We start from the raw sequence: 19903 nt of genomic DNA, 5'->3' as shown, positions 1-19903 counted from the left end.
AACTGTAATTAAAGGAGTTTCTTCTTTCCTTTATCCTTTTGGTGGCAGCATTCAGGATAATGATTAAAACCCAAAAATCAGGGATTCTCATGAAACAGTTCATGCAATGCACAACCCACCCAAGCAGTCCACTGGAAGCACTCCCTTCTCTTTCCTTTAGCAGAATAGGGATGGTTTATGTGGAATGAATGAATGAGGATCAGTGACATTACATGGTTTATATACACCTGCACAAACCAATGGTGGCAGGAAGCATCTGCTTTGCTAGAGAAGTGGTCAGCCCTTCCAGTATTATGACCAGCTAGCATATCTTATATTTATCCCTTCGTGACTGCCTCTTAATTGTGAATCTTGTCTTGGAAAATGGAAGATGTGGCAAGACAGTGCAAATATAGATATCCTAGAACTGTGTGGCAGTGGGGTGGGATCAGGTCTCTTAACTCTGAAACTTCCTTCCATGAAAGAACAACAAAATACTGCAAAGTGGCCTCTCTCTGTCATCCCTCCCCCCCCCGCCATTTGTTGAAGCCTTTGGGTATGGCTGCTCAGGCATTTTATACCAAGGCTTCCAGTGAGTCTATTAGGAAGCATTTTATGGTTAAAATGTTACAAACTTTGGGGAAATTATGACATGCTCAAGATCATCATGCAACCAACACAATAGTTCCGTGTGCAATAAACAATGAAAAACAATAATCACAAATTCAATCAAGTATATAAATTATGTTAATGGAAGGATTTATCCCAAAATAAATGTGTTGGTTGCTGCTTCTCTCTGTGTCTTTTACTCTTATTTAATGCAAGATCATCATGCAGCAAGTTCAGTCGCACAGCCAGTCGTACAGAACTATACTGCTTCTCTTCCAATTGACTCTGATCCCAGTTACACGCTCTGACCCATGTGTTTGAAATCCTGCTTTCTATAAGGTCTAATCACTGACCCCTGATCATCCTTCCTAACTGCAGTCTGCACAAATATTAATATTTATTATAGAGAGAAATATGTACAGCATTCCACCTGCTACTTGGCACTCTTGGAAGGGACAAGAAAGCTTTGGTCTTTTTGTGACAGGAACAACAAATCACAGACATCAGGCTTCCACTAAGAAATGGGCTGGTGGGGTCAGCTAAGAAACCTAACCCAAGACAAAACGCATGGACAAAGACAATAGCCATTAACCAGCACATGGAGTGTGCTACTTCCTTTTGACAAGACAGAAGGTTCCTCCACACCTCACCCTCCCAGTGGACAAAGAAGTCTTGCGCTTGATGTTTGCATTACCACACATATGGTGTGATCAAAATGCAAATGCCCTTTGTCCTGATCACATAAGTATCAGGGAATCCAAAGAGGGGAAAGCAATAAATATGTCATCTCACTAGGACTACTCTGTTCAAGTATTGCTTGCTGTAAACATTTTTACTGCAAGAAAACACATAATGACTAGGGAAAATAAAAAAGCTAACCAACCCAGCACCCCAAAGCAACTAACAACGCCAATTGTATTTTACACAGATTGCACCTGCAGAAGCCCACAATGTGCCAGTTTCAGTTTAAACCACTCACAATTTCCTCAGTGTCAAAAGGACAGGACATTCCTTAGGGACACAGTGGTCACATACACAGAAAGAGGGAGAATCTTTGCAGCAGGGTGGAGTTTTTGTCAAGGTAGAAGAGGAATAAAGGACTTTCAAAAATTATAGTGCCCCTCCAATGGTAAACGGGATTGTTAAAAAAATACCATACTCTATAAATATATAGCCAAAGAAGACTTCAGAATAGATGGGTTGACTGACTGGATGGCTTTTCCACTCTGGTATGTGGCTGCTAAGTGCCTCTTGAAGGCACAAATGACTGGACTTCTTCCCCAACTGCACAATTTCCTTCATTTAAAAAGGTTTGGTGCAAATTTGTGCTTATGGGGTTTCTGTAAGTTCCAAGGAAGAGAAATAACTGAGTTTTTTCAAACATTCCCAATGGGTTGATCATCCATCACAAACCATCCACTTGAGTCATAAACAACTCATGAGAGCAGAGGGGCAGTGTGTGCAGCAGAATCTTTTTTGACAGATATTTGACGTGGCCACTGTGGTTTTGTCCCATTTCATTTTTCTTCTTTCTTTCCTTTTTCTTTAAAAAAGAAAAAAAAATCCTTTAAATAGTGTTTTTGTTCTCTCTTAATATACATCAAATAACTTTCATGCAAAGCAGCAGTCACGAAGGGATCCGGCCTTCCCATGGACCTTTCTAGGTGTACAACTTGAGGAGCTCAACATCTTGGTGGATCCAACGGTTTTAGAAATACAGTGTTGATGTTTGTTCTCTCCTGTTCTTTCAACTGGAATCAGATGAGTGATTTTGAGCTAAGTATCTGGGCCAACTTCTGCTTCCTTTGGCCAGTTGTTACAGTGTGTCAGGTATAATGCCTGTTCTAACTTTTAATTCCCAGAAGTCTTTGTGATAACCACTTCCATCTCCTTGCTCCAGGAGTTCCTGCTCCTTTCTTCAGCTCTCCATAGACATGGCACCAATAAGTTGTTCTACTTTGTATGCTAGGCGCTGCCGGCGCGCCTGCTCATCTTGTTCCAGAGCCCCAATGATCTGGAACCAAACAGACAAAATTGACAAAAATTAAAATGGATGGCAGAAATAAGGGTAGGCAAAAATAACAAAATACGGTAGTCTTTCATAATGAGTTTTAGTGTTCTCTGTGTCTTCCAGGTCTGCAAATCTATATATATTGTATTCTCACAATTGTAAACATTGAAAGCTATTTATGTTGAATCAGATGATCGATCCAGTCTATCCCAATATTGTCTTCTTTGATTCACAGTGGCTATGTAGGATCCTAGGCAAAGGTCTTTCCCATCCTTGCTATCCTGAGATCCTTTTTAACCTTCTGCATAGAAAGCATATACTCTACTACTGGGCCAAAGACCACTGAGCGTAAGTTTAAAATAGTCTGATAAATGTTCAGCTGTATGTATACTGATATATGAGCATACAGATAAATATATAATAATCTGCCTGAGTGCATACATGGTCCTGGGTCCATGTGAAAGAACTGACAGAGAGGAAAAATATGTTAATTCCATTCCATGGACTGCACATGAATGATGTTCTGACATTGGAGTCTAGCTTTGTAGATATCTGTGGTAGACCTACTAAGTATTTTCCAGAGACTAAGAAGGTGAACAATGGCCAAGCCTCTTAATAAACAGAATTTAATGACAAAGCAGTAAAGGCTAACAGAGAGGCAGCCAGTATAAATCCAGTCCTTTAAATGTATTTCCCATAATGTACAGGATGAAAAGAAGGCAAAGTGTAGAGGGCTACTGCATTCCCTAGTCATTTCTGTGTTATCGTGTTGGTGCACATTACTGGCAAGGCATACAGTCATATGCTGGATGCAACATTTCCTGTTTCATTTAGCAAGAAAGTAATGAGGTTCTCATCTCTAATCGGCAAATGGCTGCTGCGCAGTACCACGTATATATACATGCAATTAAATGACAAAAACCTTGCCTTTAATGGTTGTAATTGCAAAATAGGCTTTTCTTGCATTGCAAATTAAAGGCTGAACAGATGGTGGAAACTTTGTTTCAAGTGATGCATCCATCAGAAGAGCCCATGCTGCCAGCAACACTTTGCAAAATAGATCATGCCTAGATTCTGCCATGGTTTTCATTTCCAGGGAGAAAGGGGAAGGGAAGGGGAAGGTTTAATAGGTCAGAAGAGTTTTTGAAAGCATTTAGATACCAGTGCAGCTTTTCTGGACACAAGGAACAATACTTTTTTTTTGTGGGCTGCAATCTAATTATATAATAGGAGATCACTAATTTGGTTCTATCAGGTTATTCAGAGAAAACTGAGAGGGTTTCTAAAACTTCGTGTGGTTTTGTTTAAAAAATCTCATACAATTTAGCTTTTAAACATATGATGCTGAGCTTTAGCAGTAAGGATGATACTTAAATTGGATTGGACTTTGCAATCAAATCAGGGCATCCCCTCCTTCAGACTGCTTACTGGATCATATTTCATTCCATGGGACTTCTGATGAACAGCCTGACAAAAGTTTTCTTTCTTTCCTTTTTACCCCTAGCACCTGCAGCAAATGCAGACTAGAAAGGGGAAGTACCATGGGAGTCAATTGGGGACTTTTGTGATTTATTGATCTTGGCAACTGTGCTTTCAGAAGGTTCAGTGTAAAAGAAGTAATTAAAATAAATATATAAATAAATCTTTATTAAATGGCAAGATTGCATGAGTGTGCTCATATAACACTTGGATTCTGGTACTTACAGATCTCTGCCCATTTTCTTCACTCCTACCCAAACCTTATAAAGCAGTTTCCATATGGGAGTGAATGTGTGATCTTTGAGACTGAATGGGCTGAATTTGTGAACTTTGGGCCTCTTTAAAGAGTCACCTCATTTTTCAAACTATTCAGAAGATAAAAAAAAATACACAGAGTGCTCTGTGGAAGTGGGTGTGGAAGGCAGAAAAGGGCTTACTATCAAGTACCCCCTATTGGTTCCCATGGGGCAGTTTTCTTATGAGGCAGTAAAGTAGCTCTTCAATTTTAAATATGAAAGACTGAAAATCTGGCTAGAAAGGGATAATTTGTCAGATTGTCTTTAGATCAAATTCACAGTAGCAGAGAAGACTCAATCCCGGAACAGGTTGAAACTGTGAGACTGTGACTGGAAGCCCACCCCCCCTTGACTTTTTATAGATGATTTTGGAAATGAGAAGTTTCTAAAGAACAGATATGCCATGGGGGTGGAGCTTGCTATTCAAATTTTTTAAAAAGTTAACTGTTGGTCCCTGGATACATGCACTCCCTTTGGCTCATCTAAAATTGTTCTTTAGATCTGGACACAAAGTTCTTCAAAACCATATCTTTGCTTCAATTTTAATTGGTTAATTCTCATGGTCATGCTCATTTATTACTTAATAACAAGATGTTTTTATGCTCTTGAATACTTATATTACGACATGAATTTATTATACAGAGCTTTTGGAAATAGGTCTTTTAAAAACATTTTAACTCATATGTGGAGGTCAGTAATTACTGACTGTTTCTGAGAGGAAAAAACTCATTCTGAGTCTCATAAGGCCATGCCTTTTATCACAATCTATTTGTTAATATCATGTATTAAGAAGCACATCTTGCATTCTCCATATGTCAATATTTCCTGGATAAATGTCAAGAGAATCTCAGTTACAAGAGAAAACAAAACATTTCTGTTTCAAGTCAAAGCCAAATGATAATGTTTAGCTGAGTAAGAACTTCATAATGGAACAAATGATCGTGAATTGTATACAAGGGGGGTGGGTGGGGAGAGCATGTCTCAGATGTACAGCATCTTCTTGGCAGCCAGAAGATCCCAGGTTGTGTCCTCAGCATTGACAGTTACACGAGCACACATACATGAAGGTGTCTTAAATCAAACCATTGGTTCATCAAGATCAGTACTGTCTGCTTAGACTGGCAGTAGTTCTCCAGGATCTCAAGCTGTTATTTTTCATATTTGCCTGATCTTCTTGACTGGAAATGCCAGTGATCAAACCCTGGAACCTTCTGCATGCCAAGCAGATGCTCTGCCACAGAGCCACAGAATCAGTTCAAAAAATAAAGTAGTGGCTGATGTGGAAGACCACTACATGAAACCCTGGAGATATGCTGCCAGTCAGAGTAGACAGTATGACTTGTTTAGACTAATTATTATACTTAGTATAAAGTAGCTTCTTGTGTTCATGTATATCTGTCAATTGTTTAATTTCTTGCACCTTCCTCTGAAACACAATAAATTTTTAATACTGCTGGAATCAGACAGGTAGATTAGAACAAAGCCAAACTCTCTGTTTGTAGTCTTGTAAGATAAATGGCTCCTTCAGCACTTCTCCCCATTCCAAGGAGGGAAAGATCTCTTACCTCTTCACTGTATTTGCTGACATAGGAGTAGATTTCATTGAGTGCACTCAGCATGTTGAAATCAACAGCATGCAGACGTGACTGCTCTGCGAGGTAGGCATTCATGTCTTGGTCACTGATGGCTGGGAGTTTTGCAATATCTGCATAATACCTGCAAAAATTAGTGGAAAGGAATGTGAGACCTGAACAAATGTTTTTTTAAAGTCCCATCTACACGTTCTGTCTCAGTCTGTAAACTGTGCCCACTGTTTCTGAAAAGTGCCACTACATCAGCCCTGCAGAACTTGTGGCCCACCAAATTACATCCTTTTTTGTTACCTCCCTGAAACTGCAAAAAGTTGATGATGCAGGGGGTGAGGGTGTCAGGCACTTTGCAGGTCATTAATCTGGATGAAAAGTTATGTCTGGATTGGTACATAGGAATTTGTTCCTGCCTTAGATTATGTTTAGCAGGCAGGTTAGGCCATCCAAAGAACTGAAATAAATATCCTGTTGGATTGTGTAGATTACATGGCAAATCTTAAAACAAACAAACAACCCCCTCCCCAAGTTTTTGTAACATATATATTAACATGTACTTTCTCATTGATATTTTAGGTTTTCAGGGAAGGACCAAACCCTAGGCCAGAATTGAAGGTATATTTTCTTTCTTTCTTTCTTTCTTTCTTTCTTTCTTTCTTTCTTTCTTTCTTTCTTTCTTTCTTTCTTTCTTTCTTTCTTTCTTTCTTTCTTTCTTTCTTTCTTTCTTTCTTTCTTTCTTTCTTTCTTTCTTTCTTTCTTTCTTTCTTTCTTTCTTTCTCTCTCTCTCTCTTTTTTTTTTTTTTTTTAAAAAAAAACCCATTACAGTACTGGATATGACTGAAAGGTCAGAAGAAGAAATTACATTAGGAAGTAAAACCAGAAAGCAAATGAGAAATAAATGTTGGGTCTCTTCTAGAATTTGCAAGTGATCCATTAGTAGGTTTTATGCATGAATGGAGATGAGCTAAAAACATTTTGCTCTTGCTCTTTACTTGGCCTACTTAGCTTAGTTTACACATTTACAGTGAAACACATATGGTCACAACACTGAAAACCATGAGGGAATTTACAGTAGCAAATCATGATACAGCAAGTGCTGCCCAGTTCCAACACTGACCTCTCTACCCAGCTCTTATAGCTGGGAATGTCCTTGGCATACAGCAGCTTGTTGGAGGGGGAGTCCTTGCCAAGGCGGTGCTCTGATGTGGAGCATGAATCCATAAAGGTTTGGGCCACGACTGAGAGACAGGCATCTGTGATACTTCCTTTGTGGATGTCAAAGACAAACTGGGGGTTTTTAATTACATTCACCCAGAAGCGCAGAGGAAGACTGTAGAAAAAGAGGAGCAAAAGTTACAGAAAAATACGTTACATATTCCAAAGGGAAGAGAAGTATACAGAAGAAGAACAGGAACCAGATTATATTTGGTATCAATCTCCAGCTAAAATGACATGCAATACTGAATGTAAGAATACTGAAGCCATTGGAAGTGAAACAACTACATATGATATCAGCAACAGATTGTTTTAATGATTGAATTTTAAATTGTTGTATTAATGTTATGCAATTTTTAAATTGATTGTTTTCATATTGTTGTTGTGAGCCACCCTGAGCCTGCTCCGGTGGGGAGGGCGAGATATAAAAATAAATAAATGAGTTATGTTTCTGGCAAATCTCCTGATGGTTTTTCCATTGTTCACATATCTCAGAGTTGCACCTATCAGTGTTTAAAGTCACATGCCACTTTTAGCCATTTTCTGGCAGCTTAATTTACCCCTAGTTTACTTGTGTTTGTATCAATTATATTTTATTTAAATTACTATTTCCCATTTCCCCACCTGGCGGCCAATACAGGAAACAATCTCTGATGGGGCAAAAAGAGAACAGCAGGTTTTGAAAGGCTGGGTTCTTTCTCACCTCTGCAAACTGCTAGAGGTACATGCAAAATACACCCATCTTTTCCTTCTGCAACTGCAAAGACTGAGGCAAGAGGAAGAACTTATTCTCTCCTGTGCCACCTGTAGTATGCTTTTGTAGTTTGGAAGGCTACACATTTAAATTAGAAATTATAATGATCTCCCCCTTTTCTTTTGTTGACTGCTTACCTGTAAAGCGATCTGAGGTTACCAATCAGTACATTGAGAAGGGCCAATGTTCACTGTCCAAGCACATGCTTTGCATACAGAATTTCCTAGGTTTAATCCCTGGCATTTCCAGCAAGGTGAACTGATGCTGAAAGGCTGGAAATGACCCTTGTTTATGACAGTATTGGATAGATGGCCCAATGATCTAGTTATATGTAAAGCATCTTGATATGTTCACAGCTGAAAGGGAAAACTATACTGATAACTAAAGACAGAGACTGAGTGGCCCCTGTCTCTCGGGATTCTTTCCTAGTTGCTGCTTTTAGAGATCAGTAACAGTTGGGTAGTTCTCTATGCTAGAGACCCCTGTAGTCTGGCAGCCATGGGAAATATCTCTCTCCTGATCAATGACACTTGGTAGCTTTAAGAAGTGTCAGTTTATTCTGGATTCCAGCATTTTATCCTAACAACTCATTTCTCTAAAGCTTTTGCTAAATTGTTTTTAGCTCTGTAAAGGCTTAGCAGAGAATTTGATTTTGGCAGACACGATGATTAGTGGTTTTTCAAACCACAAGGGATTGAAAAAGTATATGTGCATGTGTGCATATATATACATATACATACATACATACATATATATATATACATACATATATATATACATGTATATATACATATACATACATACATACATATATACACACACACACACACACACACACATGTGCGCGCGTGTGTGTAAATATATCATTTTTGTGTGTAAATATCCTTTTGTTGATATTGTCTAGGGGTTAGTGTGCACATATCAGTTTTTATTCTGTTTTTAGGAGTAAGTTTCTAACCCAGGGTACTTTTATTCCTAAAATAACAGCAAAGAAAAAGATGTGACTGTGGCAACTGTTTTGAAAATATCGAATACAACTGCTGTTGGGTAGGAGAACTGGTTCCTCTCAGCTACCCAACTGAAGTCTTTTGAAACACTTTGGAAGTGACTGACTGAGCACTCATTTGTGTAGCAGCCTGCACTCTCAGTGTTACAACAAAAGATGAACAGTAAAAGCACCCATTCAAGTTCAGTTTCAGTTTTTGATAGCCCCCTTGAGATTCTGGCTCTTTTTTTCAAAGTCCTAGATGCAGACACAAGAAGTTCCAAGAGCTTTGGGAAGCTGGCAGTACTGGGAAAAGGCTTAGGAAAGATGCCAAATGCAAGTAAGCAAAAACTCAGGTAGTTTTCCTTTATATAACCCATGTATACCCTTCTCCAGGTCATGTGCCTGACAACAGCCTAACTCACTTTAACTCCAGAATCACATGGCCCGAGACAATGATGATACATTTATCAATGAAGGCTCATGAAGTCAATTAATATTTGGTTCAGTCTTAAGTGCAATGAGGAGGAGCAGCTGTGGCTCAGAAACAAACTACCTACTTGGTATGCAGAAAGTCGCAGGTTCCATCCCTGGCATATCTAATTAATAGGATCATGTAGGAGGGTGATGTGAAAAACCTCTGCTTTAGATTCTAGTAAGCCACTGCCAGTCTTTCTTGATGGAAAAGTGGTATGATTCAGTATAAGAGGCTGATGCATGTGTAATATTTGCATGTCATCCTCATGTTGTCTTCCTTCCATACTTCTTGTCCAAACTTTTCCAAAGTCTGTTGTTTCAGTGATGGAATGAATGAATTTGTCATCAACGTACTTATTTGTAGTTCAAGGAACACGGACTGCATATCTGTTTCTATTGACTTATAGTGTATCACCTAGTTAACAATCACTTGGAGTTCAAGGAGCATGAATTACACATCTGGCTCTATTGACTTATAGTGTATCACTTAGTCAGCTATCACAAGGGCAGGCAATCCCCAGTATGTGTGCTGAGCAGTGGCACACCAGACTATTTTGTTCAGCACTCAGGACTGGGTCTCCATGCAATCAACCAAAGCAAACCCTTGAGGAACTCAGGTACCACTGGAGTTTGGACTTGTCAGTAGTGTGTCCTGTCAAGTGCAATCCTGTTCTCCTTTCTGTTCCATATGTGGACACAGGTTGATGCTTCAAGCCCTCCCCGCCCCGCCCCCCCAATTCAGGCCAAAATAGTTGTCTACTCGAAGTTATACCCTATCAAGTCATGGAATAATTAATTAGACTGGATTAATGAATAGGAAGTATAGATCCAACCAACATTTACATACAGGGGTCTCCTGAGGTCAAATTCTGCCACACCACGCCAATACAAAACTTTTACTTTTTGTTGAAGCATTTTATTTGTAAAAGTAATCCTGATAGAAATGAGCCCTCTGCTGCATAGAATAATCAGAATGTCCATATGGTGTACAGCATACCAGACAGCCTCAAATTTAAAGGATGTAGATATAGCTTCAGACACCAATACTAATTCCTTAGTCCACTGCTGCTCAGCTTCCAATATTGCCTTGGTGGATGTTATGCCGGATGGATCTCTTAAAGAATCAGATGAACTAAGGTGACTATCAGATTAGTCCTTTAAACAAAGTATGCCCTCAATCACAACCATAGCTCAACAAAGGAAATTTTAGCTTACTGCCCCAGGATAGATTCCTGTACTCTTTGGTAGAACTGATCTAGGGCCGCCAACTCTGGGTTAGGAAATACCTGGAGATTTGGGGAAATGGAGCCTGGGAAGGCAGGGTTTGGGGAGGGAAAATATCTCAGTGGGTATAATGCTATAGAATCCATGCTCCAAAGCAGTCAGGGGAACTGATCTCTATCAGCTGGAGCTGCACTGTAATACTGGGAAATCCCCAGACCCCACCTGGATATTGGTAACTCTATACTGATCACAAGACATTGGCAATGTAGCAGAAGATCAGGCATCTATTTCTGGGACTGCAAATTTGATCATGCCTGCATGCCAACCTTATTTGAGGCATTTTAAAACTATAAATATTAGAGAACATGCTAACAAAGCACCTGTAACACTGATCAAATGCTACTGATAAAAAAGGAACCGCCAAGATGGAAAGGGATTTGGAGACAATAAGGCTACTTCCTTCTTTAGCAATGAATTAATTGAGAAAGTATAATTAGGAGAGCAGAGGTGTCTCCTCACCCCCATAACAATTTTTGGTTAAACACTGAAAACCAAGGAGAGATTTATAAAAATACCTCCTCTTGGATTACAGCCCACAATCTGAGTCTCCAGATTTACTTTTCCTCAGCCAAGAATTATGCCTTTGCTATAATAATCTGAATAATCTTTGGCATTTCACACTTAGAGAATAAATGTTGTAACAGTTTTAAAAGGGCCAAGTCAGGGGCAGAGCTACAGTGTTAAAACTAGATGCCTAAATTTACACACTGATAAATCATAAATGAAATGTGCATTTAAATGAAACAAAATATGCTAGCTATACCCCGACAACAGCAATAATAAATACTGCTTGTGATTTCCAATCCAATATAGAAAACTAGAACCTTTGTCTCCATGTTTACCTTCAGAAAGCAAATTGGAAGCATTTTAGTCAGACTCGTTCTATGACAAATTTAAGACCTTTGTCTGAACTCCATAAACCATATTTTGACCACTAGACCCTGAATACTGATTTCAGTCTCAGTTCTTTCCCCTAATGTGGGTTCCATTCTCAAAACCCTTGCCCATTCTTACCAGTTGCTTTTCCAGGTATGCCTCACATCTGTGTCATGGATGCCATGCTTATCAGCTTGTTCATCAAGGAAATCAAACATATATTTGATGGCCAGTGGGAGAGCGCTGCCTCGGTGCACAGTGCTGAACAAGGTCTCAAACAAGTCATCTACAAACTTTTGCAGAGTACCCTTTATGAAAAGACAATACACAGTGTGAGGATTGGCTGAAAAGAAAGGCAACGTCACACACAGAACAGTATCATTATAGGCTATGCCTAACTTTAAGTCTGAGTGCAATTATTTATCCATTACTTTTATTTAAAATGCAATACTTTTTAATGCTTCTTTATATGTATTTCAGGAAATGGCACAGGTCATTATTACAAAGGTGTCCTTACAGTCTTCATGTTACCAGTGCATGTGCCATTTCCCAAGGAGTTTATATTTTCCGCTATTACCTTTGTAGCTAGCAGCCTGGTCAAGTAGATCTCTGATACCATCTTGCTGCCCCGATCACCCTCCTTCTGGTCACCATGATCATGATTCTTGACTAAATGCCAAACTTTCACCCCACTTTCTAGATCTGGGGTAATCATGGGTGCCCTGGAGCGAAGACTGTCTGGACTGCCTGTGTACCGAAATGTGGAATCTGGGTAGGAGGAGAAAGAAGCTGATAATGCACAGAAGGAAAACAGCCTTGATTACATCTCTGTCTTGCTTCTTGTTCACAGTGAACAAATTGTTAATTGCATTATGTAAGTAGTAGTAGATATACAGTCCACTAACAAATCATGGGGTTGTATCTATTATTCATAGATAATTGAGAATTCCTCCCACAGAAGGAACTGCTTCTAACTGTATGGCGCCTCTCCAGCCAGGTCCTTTTTTGCTAATAGAAAAATCCTTCTGCTGCAGGAAAACTCCACAGCCCATGGAATCAAATCATTGGGCATAGTCAGTGGTCTTTCTTAAACAGTTTCCAGTCAACTTAATGTTTTCAGTGCTTTATAACATGAAGGAATAGTTGCACTCTGATTTGGCCTCCAGGATTGAATGAATCTTTATCATCACTGGTCCAGTCTAGTGGCCATACATTTGGAACTAAAACCAAAATGTTCTACAATTTGGCCAGTCTGAAAACCACACCTATAATATACAGAGCAAGTTTAGGAGATAGGGATTGTGTCCACCACATACCCATGCTGTACAAGGAGAAAAGCCCAGTGGTATAAAGTATTCTGGAGTAATACCAAACCAGTTTATAAACTGTCCATCTTTTCCTCTCTCCTTTCCTTGTTATCAAGCAAATGCTTGTTTTGCTGTAACCAGCCCAGACTGGTTTCTTAATTTGCCATTTTTCACTTCTGGGTGACAGCAGGATTAAGGGGATCCCCATAAATTAGCAGGAGAATGAGTGAATCATTACAAAATTTGCCAAAGCTTCACTCTTGATTAATGCTCAGATAAATATGAATATTCCTGTGGATGTAATTAAGGGGTGAGAGCACTGAATCATTCTATTTTTAAATCCAGCACTACACCAATACATAATGCAAATGTAGAGAGTAAACATGCAGCTTCATTTGCATGCCATCTGCACAATCAGAAATATCAATATCAATGTTAGCAACAACCGTAGAGACTCATTGCGTGCAAATGCTCTTTTGGCAACTGTTTCTGACTGAGAAGTTCAATTCTGTTGTTGCCTGACAGTTCTTTACTGAAACTTGCTTGGAACAGGTTTCAAGGGAAAGGAATTCTAGGCTGCATCAATGCACCATTGGATATTATGGTGTCATTGTGCAACAGCAAACATGTGTCTGGTTGTTGTGTTCACATAGGAAAATCCAGATATGAATGACTACTATAGCATAATGAAAGCACAATATCCAACAATGCATGGATGCAACCCTAGCTTTCTACAAAAATATGTTGCTTAATAATAATAATAATAATAATAATAATAATAATAATAATAATAATAATAATAATAATAATAATAATAATAATAATAATAATAATATTTAATTTGTATTCCGCCCTCCCCGCCGAAGCAGGCTCAGGGCGGCTCACATAGCATAATATGAAATACAAACATTACAATAATAAAAGCACACTGTTTACACAACATATTACATTTTTCAATTCACTTATATATACTATTACATTAAAACCATCTAATTAAAACCATCAAATTCAGTTCCAGCAAATTAGTTTTGTGCTACAGTCTTGATGTTTCTCATCTTACAATTTTACGCAATGACGGTACAGTAGGTTCCACATTAAGAAAAAGCCAACTGAAAGAAGGTAGTCTTGCAGGCCCTGTGGAACTGGGCAAGATTCCGCAGGGCTCGCACCTCTTCTGGTAATTGGTTCCACCAATGGAGAGCTTTAAAGATACACTGCTGCAAAGATCTGTTCTTATAAAGGTGGTCTCCCTACAGAGAAGTTTTCTTTTAGTACTTCTTTTGACAGGCATTAGAGGGGGAAAGTTGCATGTGAGCTTGGATCTCCTCAAAAATTCTCTTACAGAAGTAAAAAGCTGAACATTGCCCGCAACTTCAGTAAAACAGTTATTTCATTAAGAGATAATGGTTCAACAATTCTTAAAGATGGCTCAAGCATTGCTAGAAACATAAGGTAATCCGGTCCCTTCCCGCCCGCGCCACCGCTTGGTGGTATAGGGCGGGAGCCACATTTGCCTCCCTGGATGGAGCCGAGGCAAACGGACCTCTGCCCATCCGGGTATGGCTGGGGGCGTGGACGGGGGCTTTATTAGCCCAGCCACACCTCCTGTGGTGCAGTTCCTTGGGCGCTTTCGGCTGAACGGGAGCATATTCTGATGCTCCAGCCTATCGGCCTGGGGGGCTTTGCTGTGGCAGCATTGGCGGTGCGGCGACGGAGCGTTTGAAGGCCTGAGGCCACCGGTGGGCTGTGCGCCGGCGCGGTGTCAGGTCCCCCCCCTCCTCGGCTTAGGAAGCTTTGGTGGCAGTGATTTGGGGGCGAAGCAAGGGTTGGCTGCCCCCCCCCCACAGTCGCGGTGTTCTGGGGATTGTTGGAGGACTTTCTGTGTGCAGCTGCAGGCTGCAGTACTGTGGCCTTAAGCTTCTGGGTTTCTTTCCCCCCTCCTCTCACCCCCCCCCCCCAAGGTTAGCTTTGGTGACACCCTTCCTCCTGCTTAACATTGATAAGGGGTTTAAGGCAGAGCGATGGCTCCTAGGAAGGGACAGGGTGGGTCTAAGGGCAAGCAGCCCCCGAAGAGAGTGCCCGGGAGGCACATGCCCACTGAGCACCCTGGGGAGGAAGATGAGGCATGCACCAGGCGTGCTATAATCGAGCAGCTTGCTGCGTTAGAGTGGCAACAGGGTTTGGTCCCTGGGTCAATGGGGCTAGCTAGAGGGCGGAAGGCTGCACAGACCTCTACCAGGGCCTTCGAGCAGGAGGTCCTGGGATGTCTTTCTACTTTACAGGATATGACCACGCGGCCTGGTCCTTCAGGAGTGCCGAGCCGGGATCCACTGAACAACAACTCAGATGATGACAATGAGGTTAATAGTCCGGATGGGGCAAGTCTTTCTGGAGGATCGGGAGGTCCAGCACCGGTGGTGTTAGATGTTAATGTGGATGACTCTGGTGGTAAGCATATCTGCCCTGGTAATAATAGTGGGTGGCCCTGGGGGGGTTGGGGGCCCCTCAGCACTATGGGTGCGGCTGGCTTTGCGGCCATGTTCGGTACAGGAGGTGTTCGGGGGTCACCTAACTAACATCAGGGGTTTGGGTCCCTGGGACTCACGGGCAGGTTTTACCATGGGGGTCTACTCAGGTGTCTTCGGCGGCCGCTACCCCATATACCTCGTCCAGGGCTTTGACCTAGCAGTTGTCAGTTGGGTCATTACCGTGGGGTCATCAAATGAGTGGGCAATGGCCAGCCAGATGGTCAGCCACTCAGTGGGGGGATGGGGCTTGGCCCCGACTCCCTATGGGGCAGTTCCTTTTCAGTGTCGTCCGTTCAGTGACACCGCCATGCCCCTGGGGGATCATTTGACGGTGTCTACCAGAGAAAAGATCTTTCGTGGGGAGTATGTGGATGTCTTTAGCCTTCTCTATAGGGAACTCGAGAAGAAGGACAAGGACGAACTGGAGGATAAGGATAAGGAGAAACTCAAGCGCAGAAAGGTCGAGAGGAATTGGGCCAACTAGTTACTGGGGTTTTTGATTTATGTGGCAGTAATAGCGTGGGCACAGCCTTTACGGGCGGCTCCGCTATTCCAATACTGCGACATCATTTACAAGGCTTATACTGACTTTGTGGGTGCTGCATGGCTGCAGTGCGATGAGGAGTTCCGTATGAGGGCAGCATTGAACCCTGCAATTCCCTGGGACCAGATTAACCAGCAGTGGCTGCAGCTCATGTCTCCGGCTAAGCCTAATACCGGTGACAGGTTGGACAGCGGTCATCTTGTGAGTAAACAGGCGAGTGTAGTGGGTCCCCATGCGGCAGTGGGGCAGTCAGTTCAACCCCGGCTGCTGTGTTGGGAGTACACGTCGCAGGGTGTGTGCCACATTAAAATATGCAAGTACAAGCATGAGTGCCCGCTGTGTGGGGGTTCGCATGCGTTATCGGTGTGCAATAAATCCAAGCCAAGACCAGGGAATAAGTGGTCAGGTGGCAGCGGGAATACCCAATCAGCTAACAAAGGGGCCCAGCCCCATCAAGCTGATGGTACTTAAGGATCTTTTGGCAGAGTACCTGACGGTTGGGGACAGGGAGTATCTGTGGGAAGGATTTCGTTGTGGGTTTCGTATCCCATTCCAGGGCCCTAGAGGACCCTGTATGGCAAGGAATTTACGTTCAATCCAGGGAATGGAACACGTGGTGAGGGATAAGATTGGGAAGGAGTGCAAGGAGGGCCGGGTGTTAGGCACTTTTGATGCACCCCCTGTCCCGAATTTGCAGGTATCCCCTTTAGGAGTGGTCCCCAAGAAGGCTCGGGGGGAGGGGGGAAGTTCTGGCTTATTCACCACTTGTCCTACCCAAAAGGGGGGTCGATGAATGATGCCATTCCCGACTTCCTATGTACAGTTCGGTATACCTCCTTTGACCAGGCGGTCAAAGTGGTACGGAGTTGTGGGATCGGGGCGGAGATGGTGAAATGCAACATTAAGTCTGCATTTCGCCTTCTGCCGGTGCACCCCGATGATTTTGAACTTTTGGGTTTTATGTTTGAGGGTAAGTTTTATATGGACAGGGCCTTGCCGATGGGTTGTTCCATCTCTTGTTCAGCTTTTGAACGTTTTAGCACTTTTTTGGAATGGGTCCTGCGTGAATGGTTGGGCTCAGCTAATTCAGTTCATTATCTGGATGATTTTTTGTTTGTGGGCCCGCGGGGGTCGGGCCAGTGAGCCCGGCTGCTTCACTCCTTTTTATGGTTGCTGAGGACCTGGGAGTCCCGCTGGCCCATGAAAAGACAGAGGGTCCTTCGTTAGTTTTGACTTTTCTGGGTATTGAGTTGGACACTGTTCGGCAGGCTTCACGGTTGCTGGCCAAAAAAATCAGGTGCCTGCGGTTAAAACTGTCATCTTTGAAAGGTAAGTGGAAGATTTAGCTTCTGGAGCTCCAGCAGATTGTAGGCCATCTTAACTTTGCATGCAAAGTAGTGGCCCCGGGGAGGGCATTTTTGCAGCGACTGTGTGACGCCATGGGGGCATTGCGAAAGCCCCATCACCGGATTAGGATCAGTTCTGGAATGCGGCAGGATTTTGAGGTATGGGAGCAGTTTTTGTCCTCATCTAATGGGGTTTCCTTTTGGCGTGAGGATATGAGAATTGAGGCTCATCTTCAGGTTACCTTGGACACCACTGGGTCCATTGGTTTTGGGGTATACTTTCGAGGGCATTAGTGCACTGAAAGTTGGCCCAGCGAATGGTTGGGCAGCGAACTATGTCGCAATTTGACCTTTCTTTTTTCCTATAGTAGTAGCTGTTCAGTTATGGGGAGCGGAATTGGCTAATCATGTTGTGCATTTTTGGTGCGACAACATGGCTGGAGTTCATGTTATCAATACGTTGACTTCTAAATCCATTCTGGTTATGAGACTGGTTAGGGCATTCACTTTACGTTGTTTAAGTCTGAACATTTGCCACGTGTGTGCAACGGTATGGCGGACACTCTGTCTCACCGGCAGATGGAGCGATTTTGACAGCTTGCACCAGAAGCCGACCTCCTGCCGGCCCGGATGCCCCCAGAGATGTGGCAGCTTGGAGAGTTGAGGCTGACCGTGCAATGATGTTAGCTCTGGCTCCCAGTACCAGGAAGGCCTATAATCACTCTGTTAAGCAGTTCCATGCATTTAGGGAACAGGTAGGGATGGGCAAGCTTTGGCCCATTCCAGCGTCACACCTCATGCAGTTCTGTGTCCATGTAAGGGGCTTGTAGTTAAGTCTATAAGGGCCAAGCTCGCAGCCTTAGCGTTTACAAGTAAAATAAAGGGTTTTACGGACACTTCAAGCAATTTTAGGCTTCATAAGATGTTGGAGGGTTGGGTCCGGGAGCAGGGCCCTCGGCCTGACACTTGGCAACCCTTTTCACCTTCTGTTTTAAAGGGATTGCAGGCAGTTTGGCCTGGAGTTTGATCCTCAAAGTTTGAGGCTTTATTATTTCAGGCTGCAGCTATGACAGCCTTTTTCGGGGTGCTCAGGATCAGCGAGCTTGTGGTTAGCTCTCACCATGACTCTTCTGGCCGTTCTCTTCAGTCTGGTGATTTGAAAATACAGGGTGATTGTGTATCTATTAGGGTTCGGCGGTCTAAGACCGATCAGAAACAGAGGGATACTGTTATCACCTTGGGTTTGTGCCTAGATCAGGAAATTTGCCCTGTGATCACCCTGAAGAGGTATACTGCAGCAAGGGGAGATGAGGCCGGCCCCTTATTTTGTCATGAGGACCGGTCACCTTTGACCAAGTTTCAGTTCTGGACCATCACCAGCAGGGCCTTGGATAGGCTAGGGCTGGGCGGGGTCAGATTTGGTACCCACTCTTTTCACATTCGGTGGTCCGGGCTCCTGCCTCTCCTTTTCCGAGGGAGGAATGGTCCTCCGCCTCATGTTTTGGTTATCCACCTTGGTGGTAACGATCTTGGCTTGCTGAAGGGGAAGGCCCTTTCACTGCAGGCGAATGAAGACCTCAGGGTGATACAGAGCAGGTGGCCCGAGGTGCTGATTTTGTGGTCCGCCATCCTTCCCCGCAGGGTTTGGAGGGCTGCCTGGGACCCTGCGGGGATCGAAAGGGCTCGGCGCAAGGCCAATAAGGCAATTAAGAAGGCACTGTGTGGAGGCTTAGGTGTTTACCTGCCTCACCCTGCTATAAGGTCGGAGTCGGCAGACCCATATCGGCAGGACGTCATCTACCTGTCCGTAAAAGGTAACAGGGCATTTTTGCTTGAACTACGGCTGGGGCTTCGGTTGGCCTTGGTGCCTAAGTGGAGGCTTGGCATTGTGGTGGCAGGAGTTTGATTTGGGCTATGTAGGTAACCGGTGAGCACCCTCAGTTTCCCCTGTTTCAGGGAAAGTAGCGGGATGGGACGGCAGCTGGGCTGTACGGCTCTCTGCAATGATGCCCGCTATAAGGTTCCCTCCTCTGGCTGGCTGCTCCTGGGTGGGTGGCAATGCCATTTGGGGGTATTCCTGGCCTTCGCCGGCCTAGCAGTAGCCAGTACAAGGGTTTCCCTTGGCCTGTCCGGGAGTTTTAGGTTGCCCCATGCCATGTTTTGTTCAATAAAGTTGCCCTGTTTATTTACCCAATACAACGTGTTGTCTTGTTCTTCTGACTGGGGGGTGCAATCCGGCCCCTTTCCGCCCGCGCCACCGATCGGTGGTATAGGGCAGGGGCTGCGTTTGCCTCCTTGGATGGAGCTGAGGCAAATGGACCTCCGCCCATCCGGGTATGGCTGGGGGCATGGACAGGGGCTTTATTAGCCCAGCCACGCCTCCTGTGGCGCAGTTCCTTGGGTGCTTTTGGCCCACCCTCCCACCCTGCAATAGTACAGGCTTCTCCGGTTGCCGTGTTTTCTGGGGCCAGGTAGGAATTTTTTCATCTCAACCGATTGGCCATGGTTGGGGTGTGTTTCGCCTACCTTGTACTGTTTTCATAGGTAACCAGTGAGCACCCTCCATTTTCCCTGTTTCAGGGGAAGTAGCGGGATGGGACGGCAGCTGGGCTGTACGGCTCTCTGCG

The 19903-nt window shown here is 43.3% G+C and overlaps 1 protein-coding gene across 2 annotated transcripts in view; it reads right to left on the bottom strand.

Moving 5' to 3' along the window:
- Positions 1-943: 943 nt before the first annotated feature.
- The window catches only part of PLXNA2 (plexin A2), a 771921-nt gene continuing 752961 nt past the window's right edge, over positions 944-19903 (bottom strand). Inside the window, exons 28-32 of one of the 2 annotated variants that reach the window (XM_060231255.1) lie at positions 12129-12340; positions 11690-11859; positions 7078-7290; positions 5940-6090; positions 944-2602 (exon numbers count right to left, since the gene is read on the bottom strand). In XM_060231255.1, the coding sequence (XP_060087238.1) occupies positions 2507-2602; positions 5940-6090; positions 7078-7290; positions 11690-11859; positions 12129-12340 (842 nt within the window). In that variant the 3' untranslated portion in view covers positions 944-2506. The remainder of the gene's footprint in view (positions 2603-5939; positions 6091-7077; positions 7291-11689; positions 11860-12128; positions 12341-19903) is intronic. The other variant, XM_060231256.1, reaches the window with a different exon arrangement.

The sequence above is a fragment of the Heteronotia binoei genome, chromosome 2 (genome assembly GCF_032191835.1).
Source record: "Heteronotia binoei isolate CCM8104 ecotype False Entrance Well chromosome 2, APGP_CSIRO_Hbin_v1, whole genome shotgun sequence".
Lineage (NCBI taxonomy): Eukaryota > Metazoa > Chordata > Lepidosauria > Squamata > Gekkonidae > Heteronotia > Heteronotia binoei.
The sequence above is the reverse complement of the archived record's forward strand: the minus strand, read 5'-3'. Positions and strand labels throughout refer to the sequence as shown.